This window comes from Equus asinus, chromosome 1, assembly GCF_041296235.1.
Source record: "Equus asinus isolate D_3611 breed Donkey chromosome 1, EquAss-T2T_v2, whole genome shotgun sequence".
NCBI classification, from domain to species: domain Eukaryota; kingdom Metazoa; phylum Chordata; class Mammalia; order Perissodactyla; family Equidae; genus Equus; species Equus asinus.
Window position 1 is genome coordinate 189,237,078 of NC_091790.1, and position 10,619 is coordinate 189,247,696.

General features: G+C 44.7%; 1 protein-coding gene across 8 annotated transcripts in view; it reads right to left on the reverse strand.

Annotated features, from left to right (window-relative positions):
- The window catches only part of LOC106829998 (solute carrier family 23 member 1-like), a 54,129-nt gene that overhangs the window by 40,703 nt on the left and 2,807 nt on the right, over positions 1-10,619 (reverse strand). For 2 of the 8 annotated variants that reach the window (XM_070514106.1, XM_044780385.2), the window contains exons 2-3: positions 6,453-6,596; positions 3,313-3,470 (exon numbers count right to left, since the gene is read on the reverse strand). In XM_070514106.1, the coding sequence (XP_070370207.1) occupies positions 3,313-3,470; positions 6,453-6,596 (302 nt within the window). Of the gene's footprint in view, positions 1-3,312; positions 3,471-6,452; positions 6,600-10,619 lie in introns of all 8 variants that reach the window. The other 6 variants (XM_014839367.3, XM_070514091.1, XM_044780500.2 and 3 more) reach the window with 3 other exon arrangements.

The following is a 10,619-nucleotide window of genomic DNA, read 5'->3' on the forward strand; positions in this document are numbered from 1 at the left end:
GTCCTGGAAACAATGGGCCAACCCCGTATCAGCCTACACCTGTGGGACTTGATTCAGATAACTGATAAGGAATAAATGGGTATTAATTTTTCCTGTCCAGTCATTTCCTCTTAAGACAGGTCAGGCAGAAGCACACTGCAGGGAAGGTTTTCCATGTTCCTCTGCAACTCCAGGGCTGAGCACAGGCCTGGCACAGATTAGGTCAAAGCAGATTCACAGTGATGGGCCCCTCACTTGCATGGCTCCTTCTAAAGCCCAGCCCACTAGCCATACACCTTCATAAAATTTGCGAAAGTAAAAGGTTTCAGCCACAATTGTCTGTAACTACCGTCTCCTTCCACCGCCACCTCCCTAACTCCAACCCTTGTGCCAGATGGCATTTGAAAGGCCATGGACACTTTTTAAGATCTGGCTAAGGGGGAGTTGAGTCAGGATAAATTTAGTTTGAATGTAGTAGGATATATTTTGTGGTTTGAGACCACTAAACTACCCAGGTGTAGTTAATGCATTGCTAGCCATCTTGGAGTGTTCATGGTTTCTAGCAACACTCTACAGCCCACTGTGCCAGCTCATTCTATGTCATGAAGGTGCAGGACTAGAGGCCACATTATGGTATGAATGTGCCCCACAGCACCTGCCACTTGACACATGTGGGTGGTAGATGAGAAACAAGGTTTTTTTTGTTTTTTTTTTTTTTAAAGATTTTATTTTTTCCTTTTTCTCCCCAAAGCCCCCCGGTACATAGTTGTATATTCTTCGTTGTGGGTCCTTCTAGTTGTGGCATGTGGGACGCTGCCTCAGCGTGGTTTGATGAGCAGTGCCATGTCCGCGCCCAGGATTCGAACCAACAAAACACTGGGCCGCCTGCAGCGGAGCGCGTGAACTTAACCACTCGGCCACGGGGCCAGCCCCGAGAAACAAGGTTTTAATGTGTGCATTCAGAAGCTAGTCTGTGGCAAATTAGCCAACCAGCAGCTACGCCAAATTACTGGAGAAGGTCTGGTTCTCATTGATGTGCAGGCAAAATGGAAGTTTTCTCCTGTCGGGAATATGCTTATTAACGCAGCATATACAATGATAAACGCACCGTGCATTTATAAAACATTGATAGGAATCATGTGCCATAGAATTGGTCAGAATTCCTGTGTTTTGGGGCACAAAGCTATAGCAGTACTACAGTTTGCATGTGAAAGCATGATAATGAGTTCCAACTAGCAGTCATAACAAACAGATTTGGAGTGACTCCTGCTAGAGGAATGACTGAATTATGTTTCCTTCTCTCTGTGAAATGAAGAGGGGACTGAAGGGTATGCAACCATAAAATGTGACGAAAACTGTATTACAGGGGCTTATCAGAAAGTTAAAGAATAAAAAATACCTTGCTATGTTTTGAAATTTATGGTGTTTACCTGCTTTTAAAAATTTGTAATTTGTTTTGACTTTTTTTGAATTTAATACTATTCTCTTCTGTACATGATATATGTTCATAATTTTGTGTTCTCTTCTTAAAGGGGACACCAAAAACTGTACAAGCTTTAATCTGAACAAAACCTGGGTCTGTCCTTGGACTGGATGCTAAATAAATGTGAGAGGGAGAAGATACAGGACTGACAGATGTGGGGTGAGGGAGGTGAGCAGGAAAGGTCTGGAGGACCCACAGAGAAGACTTTCCTGAGGAGGTGGTGACCCAAGGGAGCCACTGTGTGGTGTGCAATCCAGGTGGGGCCGGGGGTGGTAGTGGAGAAAGTGAAGACCGGATGTGTGGAAATGAGGAGGGAATGTTCCAAAGACATGTTTTCCAGGCTGCATTCACAGTTTTGTCCAGGCCAGCTCCAGAGCAATAGGACTCTATTTTACTCAGGCTAATTTTATGAGCCTACATATGAACAGAAAAGACTTGATGGTTTAAGGAAAAAAAGATAATTCCACTGATTATAACAATTGATTATCTCGATGACACTGTAAGGGAGCAGGACACATATTATCATGAGCCTCATCTGACAGATCCCAGAGCACATATCTGGTTCAGCGAACGTCTGCTCTATTGTCTACTCAGAACAGACATCGTCTTTCTCGCTTCATTTGGAAAGCTGCCCAAATGGGAATTGCCATATTTGTTGCCCTGGGGGGTCCAGGGCTGGGCATGTGGCTTAAACTGGGCCAATCAGAGCTCTCCCCTGGAATTTTAAAATGTGAGGACAGCCAGAGCGGTACTGACCTGCTTTTGAGGGGTTAGTGTGAGGCCTGCCAGCAGCCCTGTCTGTGGACACATGCAGGAAGCATGTCTGCGAGAATGAAGCACAGGCACTGGCAGAGTAATGAAGAGACAGTCTTGTCTTCAGATTAGGAAGGGACAGCCCCCTGCACTTAGCCTGATGCTCTAGAGGCCTCCACTCTGGCCTCCTCTGGGGAGGCGTCTGCAGGGCCAAGGGACCCACATCAAGTCTATGTGCCCCTCTTCTTTTAGTCCCAAGAATTCTCTGCTCAAATGGCCTTAAACCTCTTCCAGAGCCTGCTTGGGCCTCTTCCCCAGGTCTGTCCTGCTGAAGGCTGACCATGATGCTGGTATGCAAACCCCTAGGCCTGAAGGATGGCCAGGGGGCAGCTGTTTGGGGAATCCGGAGGTGGGAGGGGGTGTGGATGGAACTAGGGTGTTCAGGTTGAGGTGTCCGCATTCATGCATGTGAGACCATTTGTGATCTGGAGCAAAGCTTGTGGTGGGAAGAGAAGGGAGAAGCCCCCAGGCTTGGAGCCAGCCCTCCCCATGCTGTAAGTTTCCAAAGCAGAACTTGAAGGAATCAGAGAATTCTAATTCAAACCTGGCCTTCCAGGTGGGATGATCAGAACATATTTTCTTTAGGAGTTTGTAAGTTTGGTCTATAACTCTCTGATATTTAGACATGGAGTGTGTGGGTCTGCATTTGTACTCTTGCCCTGGGTCTCACAAATATTATGGGCAGACCTAAGTAGAGACAAGACAAGGAGAGCAAGTCCCAGTTGCATTGACTCCCTGGTTCAAGATGTTCCTGATGCAAAATGCGCCCTGCCTTTCTCTTGGCTTGATCTGATAAGTTAATAAAGAGCAAATTTTACCTCGGTTAATCTGGGTTTGTGTTACTTAATCAAGATTCCTAACTATTATGAAGAGTAAGTGTTGAATCTAGGACTTGAACCCAGGCTTGACTCCTGGCTCTGTGCTCCTTCTACCATGTCACACCAGCTTCCTAACTGCCTGTCCTGACACAAGCCAAGCAAGACATGCCAATACCCTTGCAGGTAAAAGTCTGAACCCATGGGTAGGATTTTACTTACCTGACTCCGAAAAAGACTTGCAGGAGAGTACAGATGCCAGAGGCAAAGAAGATGGTGCTGATGAGGTAGCTCTGGGTCAGGGGGTCATGCTGCAGACACAGTTCCTTGGCCAGAATGAGCGGCACTGCCACGAGCCCCCCCAGGGCTGTAAGGAAGTGCTGTGGGCAGAGCAGAGAGAGTAGATGGGTGTGTAGATGCTGTGGCTTCCTGAACCACCCTCATTTCCATTCCCACTGCCAGAGCCAAGAGCTCCAACTCCAGTCTCAGAGGGAACCTGGCCATGAATGATAGGCACAGATCCAGACAAACAATAGAAACTAGGAAGGCCTGGCAGCAAGAAGCAGGGATCTAGCTACAGAGTCTGGGATTCCAGGGCAAACCCTGGGTAGGATCCAAGTGCTGGGAACAGATATCCTGGCTAAGAAACCAAAGTAGAAACAGAGCTTATGTGGACGTAACAAGAACCAAGGACAGGGCCACAAGAATAAGAACAAGGCAAGAGGCTCATTATTAAAACAAGGCAGAAGGTGAGGGCAAGACCATTGACCAGGAAGGCCTGAGCACGTTCTCCAGGATGGATCATGTATTAAGTCCCAAAACAGCCTTAGCCAACTTAAGAAGATTGAAGTCATACCAAGTATCTTTTCCAACTAAAGCAGTATGAAACTAGGAATCAATAACAGGGGGAAAACTGGAAAATTCACAGATTTGTGGAAATTAAGCAACAGGCTTCTGAACGACCAATGAGTCAAAGAAGAAATTAAAAAATATCTTGAGACAAATGAAAATGCAAACGTAACATACCAAAACTTATGGCATGCAGCAAAAGCTGTTCTAAAAGGGAAGTTTATAGTAACCAATGCCTACATCAAGAAAGAAGAAAGCTCTTAAATAAACAATCTAACTTTACTCCTCAAGGAACTAGAAAAAGAAGAACAAACTAAGCCCAAAGTTAGCAGAAGAAAGGAAATAACAAAGATCAGAGCAGAAACAAGTGAAACAGAGACAAGAAAAACAATAGAAAAGATCAAAAAGATAAACCCTTAGCTAGACTAAGCAAAAAAAAAAAAAAAGACCCACAAAATCAGAAATGAAAGAGGAGCCATTACAACTGATACAAGAGAAACACAAAGAACCATAAGACACTAGTATGAACAATTATACACCAACAAATTGAATAACCTAGAAGAAATGGATAACTTCCTAGAAACATATAACTTATGAAGACTGAATCATAAAGAAACAGAAAATGTGAACAGAGCAACAACAAGCAAGGATCTTGAATCAGTAATCCAAACCATCCCAACAAAGAAAATGCCAGGACCAGATGGTTTCACTGGTGAATTCCATGAAACACTGAAGAATAATTAACACCAATACTCAAACTCTTCCAAAAATTGAAGAGGAGGGGACACACCCAAACTCATTTTATGAGACCAGAATAACCCTGATACCAAAGCCAGATAAGGACACTACAAGAAAAGAACGATACAGACCAATATCCCTGATGAATAGAGATGCAAAAATTCTCATCAAAATAGTAGCAAGCTGAATTCAGCAGTACATTAAATGGATCATAGACCACGATCAAGTGGGATTCATCCCTGGAATGCAAAGATGGTTCAACATAGACAAATGAGTAAATATAATACAACATATTAATAAAATGAAAGATAAAAATCATATGATCATCTCAAAAGATGCAGAAAAAGCATTTGACAAGATTCAACATCTTTTCATGATAAAACATCTACAATATCCATTTTATTGGCTCATCATAATATTTTTAAAATGGTATGACATTGTTCTTATTTTATGGAAAAGTACAAAGAAGCAAATAAAAATGTGTATCACATCCCTGCAATCCCATATTGACCCGTCTGTAATAGTAAAGAAACACATCTATGAAATTAGAAAATTCATGCTGTAAAAGGTTACTCAATAAAAAAAAATGAAAGTTGAAAGCTACCCTGCCTTTCCTAGTTGCTCTTCCCAAGGCTAAATAGCTTTATTAGTTTCTTGTGAACCATTCAAAACATGTGAAGTTACTACATATACTTATTTCCACCATTTTATTTCTTTTTTGTTTGTTTTTAACACAAAAAAAGATCACACAATACACAGTTATCTACTGTGATTTTTCATTAACATATCTTGGGGAACATTCCCTAACTGCACAGTAAATATATCCTTCTCTTTTACTTTTCTTTTTTTCTTTTTTTTTTTTTTTGAGGAAGATTAGCCCTGAGCTAAGATCTGCTGCCAATCCTCCTCTTTTTACTGAGGAAGAGTGGTCCTGAGCTGACATCCGTGCCCATCTTCCTCTACTTTCTATGTGGGACGCCTACCACAGCATGGCATGCCAAGCGGCGCCATGTCCACACCTGGGATCCAAACGGCGAAACCTGGGCCACCGAAGCGGAACATGCGAACTTAACTGCTGAACCACTGAGCCGGCCCCTATCCTTCTCTTTTTAACAGCTGCATATAAATGTTCTTTGTTAGGATGTGTCACAATTTATTTAACCTGTTCCCTGTGATGGATATTTTCATTGTTTCTAAGGTTTGTTTGTTTGTTGTGTGGTTTTGATTTTATTATTACCAATAATGTTACAAGAACTTCTTTGTACTGATCTGAACAAACCTTGTCAGCACATCCACAGAGAAGTTCTCAAGCATTGGGAAATGGGCGAAAGGGTATATGTGTTTTACATGTTGATGGAAATCACCAAATTGTCATCCAGAAAGATTGCAGCAAATAACACTCCAACGAAAGTGTTCAAGAGAGCTCGCTTCCCAAAATTCCCCAAGCATTGGTTAACAAATTTTTTAGTTGTTGCCAATCAAATAAATTAAAATTAGTTTCTTGAAAAAACAAACAATGGCCCAGTTGGTGTTCTTGATGTGACCTATCAGCCCAGCATGAGAGAGATTCCTAGCTAATTCCTCCCCCGCCCCCCAAACTCCTGGACAGAAAGAGAGACCAGAGGAGCTCTGAGCCCCCCTAGAGCTCAGTTACATGGAAGACAACAATATCAGCAAAAGAAGTTGTGGATCTTGACTAATTTGACCCGGGTGTGCACTGATGTAGCTTTTGAGGCAGAGCCTCTTTGGACCCAGTGTTTGCTGGGTGGCATTACCTGGATCCCCAAGAGGATGCAGAGATACCATGGTGGGACATCCAAGATGCCATAGGCCAGGTGGCTGCTGCTGGGACTCCCAGGCTGACCATCCTTCTTCTTGCCTCGGCCATCAACTTGGCAGCTGAACATGTTATCATCCTGCTGCTGAGAACAAGAGAAGGACACATGTGGGCATTTGCAAAGGAATCAAATGGACTTCCTGAGTTCAACCACGCAGATGGACAGCCTTCCAGAAGAAAGAGGCAAAGAGACAAGGATAACTGTTGGCCAGCTTGGGATTTCTAGGTCCAGACTCAAAAGAGCAGTGATTTTCTTTATTATACATCTGAACAGGGCTCTGTGTGAATCTGGGGCCATGCAAGAGGAGTGGATGCCTTGCCCGAAGCCCTGGCAGAGAAGCAACTATGTGCAAGAAGGGATGGGGGCCAACTCCAAGGTCAGAAAATGGGCAGGTTTCCCTTCCACACAGTCAGGTAAATGGGGATCCTGGCCCCAGAGTGGTGTAGCTGCCCTCAGCTCTGGGCTCACATCTGCCAAAGCCCTCATCACAGGATGGTTACTATATGGACCGTTTCCTTATCCATCTCTTCTGCTGGGCTGTGAGTTCCTAGAATGCATTGATTGTGCCTTACTCTTCTTTGTTGTCCCAGCTTCTAGAGCAGTCATTGTGCTCAGTGTAGACTGAATGAATGGATGTCACACACAAATGTAAATGAGTGCAGTGCATACAGAATGCTCTGGGGTCAATAGCCAACTTACATTCCTACCAGTTTAACCAAAATTAACTTCAAATTATAAACTTTCCCCTCCAACTTATTGGCTGCATAGCTTACCAGGCTTGGGCACATTACTAATATTTCTAAGCCTCATTGTCTGATCTATAAAACAGAAATGTTGTAACATCTACTTCATAGATAGTTGACAAAATTAAATAGGAGTGTGAAGAAATGAGGAGATATTGGTCAAAGAATGTAAACAAATATTATAAGACAAATAAGAGCTAGGGATCTAATGCACAGCTTGGTGATTATAGCTAATAATATTATATTATATACTTGAAAGTTGTTAAGAGAGTGGATCTTAAATGTTTTCACTGAAAAAAAGAAATGGTCATTCAGTGATGTGAGGCTGTTGTTAGCTAATGCTATGGTGGTAATCATGTTGCAATATATACCTGTATCAAATCCACATGGTTTACACTGTAAACTTACACAGTATTATTTGTCAATTAAATCTGAATAAAGCTGGAAAAAATTAGTGTAAGAAGCACAAAGTCCAGTGCCTGGCACAGTGTAATTGCCCAATAATATTAGCTGTTAAAATTAAGATGAGCTTCCAGTCTTATGTTTCAAAGACTTTAAATTTGTGGTTAGGGCTGACATTTGAGCATCTGGCTGTGCGTGACGAGAGTATGAGAACAATGCCTCTGGTGTGGCCAGAAGGTGGCAAGCTCACCAGCATGAAAATCAGGCAGCCCTAGGTAATATGCCCCAGCGGGGTCCCAGGCCGTAGTCAGACGACAGAGGGCAGGGTCTGCACAGTGGCAGAGCCAGGGCTGCCCTGAGGGTGGTGTGGGCTTCTCACAGAGAAACTTCCAGAAAAGAACAGTAACACCCACCTCCATGCCTCAGCCCCCTTTACCTCAGCCAAGACTCAGAGGAAACTTCTGAACCAGGGCTGCATGATGACCCTCGTGGGTGCTGAGCACTGCTACTCTATGGGATCCTTCTTCCACAAAAAATTTAATATTATATTTTGTGACTACGTTGGTATAAAGACAAATATTTTATTATATGTTGAAACACTTTCTTTGATCTAAAAGTTCTTTTCTTTCTTCTGCTTTTAAAAGAAGTAAAAACATTTTTGTGGACCGCTACAAGAATGATGGGCCCTGGGCACTGTGGCTGAGGTACATGACAGGTCAGCGGTCCTGTTCTGGAGAAGTGGAAGAAGGAGATGGGAGAGGAGTGGCTTTCTCCACTTACTTAGAAGTGGAGAGAAGCAAGAAACCCACCAGGTCAAGAACTGGGTGGTTGTCCCTACCACCTCCAGGACAGCACTGGTCCCTAGGGAACACTATCTTCTAAGAGAGGGTTTCTCGCACTAGCACTGTTGACACTTTGGACGAGGTGATTCTTTGTGTGTTGTGTGTATGCGTCGGGGGGTGGGGCTGGACTGTGCACTGTGGGATGTTAAGCAGCACCTGTGGCCTCTCCCCACTAGATGCCTGTGGCACCTCCTCCCCTACACTTGTGACAACCAAAAATGTCTCTGGACATTGCAAATGTCCCCGAAGGGGAGGAGTGAGATCGCTCTCAGTTAACAACTGCTGTTTTGAGTATTTGCTAGTTCCCACTACAGAAGTCCTAACTAGGGACAGTGCTGCCTGTCATGGGGAGGTGGGGCGGGTAGTCCATCCCAGGTAGACGAGGTGGCAGAGACGTAGAATTCCACATTTCCTAGGTGGAGACTGAGGAACTCAGGCCTCCTCCATGAGGTTAGAGCATTAGCAAACACTGATCCTAATTCCTTCCCAGAGCCACCTGTGGGGCCCGCATCACTAGCCACAGAGTGGGCGTGGCTTAGCTCTCTGAGCCTCGGAACAGCCGGGGGAGCCCAGGGCTATGGTCAGGCTGCTGATGGTGGGCTGACTGATCCAGCCGCAGCCCAGCTCTGCAAAGTCATTTTCTTGCTGGGGTTCTGAACAGTGTTTGCTCATTAATCTTCCAACATTTAGGTCCTAAAAGATTAATGTAAGAGTTTTGCTTCTGCTCATCTGTTTAGCGATGGCTGGACGTATGCATCCCTCACCTGCTCCGGGAAGCCTTCCCTGACCTCACCCAACCCCAGCCTCAGACTAAAGTAGCCCTTTCCTCCTCAGAGGCTCCTACAAAACCATGAGCACGTTTACCCTGGCCCAAAACAGGCCTGAGTGCCCCGTGTTTCCTTGTCCAAAAGATCATCAAGTCCCATAAAGTCTCTATGGCCATCCCAGCGCATAGTTAGCACTCATACAACTCTCTGTTGACTGGTGAATTAGATGAATGAATGTATAAATTAATGACTATAGAGAGTTTTTCTCACTGATTTTCTTTTAAAGATTGGCCCAGAGCTAACATCTGTTGCCAATCTTTTCTTCTTCTTCTTCTTCTATCCAAAACCCACCAGTACATAGTTGTATATTCTAGTTGTAGGTCCTCCTAGTTCTGCTATGTGGGACACCGCCTCAGCCTGGCTTGAGGAGTGGTGCTAGGTCTGTGCCCAGGACCTGAACCAGCAAAACCCTCGGCCACCAAAGCAGAGCAAGTGAACTGAACCACTAGGCCATGGGGCCAGCCTTTGATTTTTTTTTTTAAGTAAATACCTAACTAACTGGTAGAACTCTTCTGAAACATCCTGCTTATCCTATCTAGACTTCTGAGAAGAAGGATGTATTGATGCTGCTTGGTACTTGGGTTGCACAGGAAAGTTGTTTCTGCCGAAGGAGGTTAAGGCTGGGCCCAAGACAGACTGCAGGGTGCAGGAGGGAAGGAACTCTGGGCCCCTGAGCCCTTGTCACGAGGTTTTAGTGAATGTATGGAGGAATCAGTGAGGGCAACAGAGGAAAAACAGGTGGAGGAAAAGAGGAGAGGGAGAAGGAAAGAGAGATTGATCGATCAATCGATTGACGGATTCTGGGTAGGCTACACAGATCAATGGAGCATGCAGTTTGAAGCTGGGCTGACATGGTCTGTCAGCGCCCTGCTTGGAGGCCAAAGGCACATCACTTCACCTCTCCCAGCCCCAGTGTCCCCATCGAAATGTGCGATGGTTGTAAGGACACTTGAAGACTCCAGTGTGTGCAGTGTATGTGGCATCCTGCTGTGTGCGCCCATGCGTGAGCTCACAGGGCTGTGGCTGGTACAGCTGTGCGTGTTCTGCCAACAAGCTCACCTCACATCCTCTCTCAGGACCTCCCAGAATTCTCAGGAGGGTGACGGGGAGGGAAACACTGACTGGAGAGAACTGTTGGCCCTCACAGGAGCCAATGACTCAAGACTATTCCTAGTCTGTGGACCTCTCAATAATCTAAGTTCTGTCTGGATATCAAATTGGACCATCTGAAGATTATGGAAACCACTCCTGCATCCGCTTTAAAACAGTTATCAGGGAAAGCGACCTTGC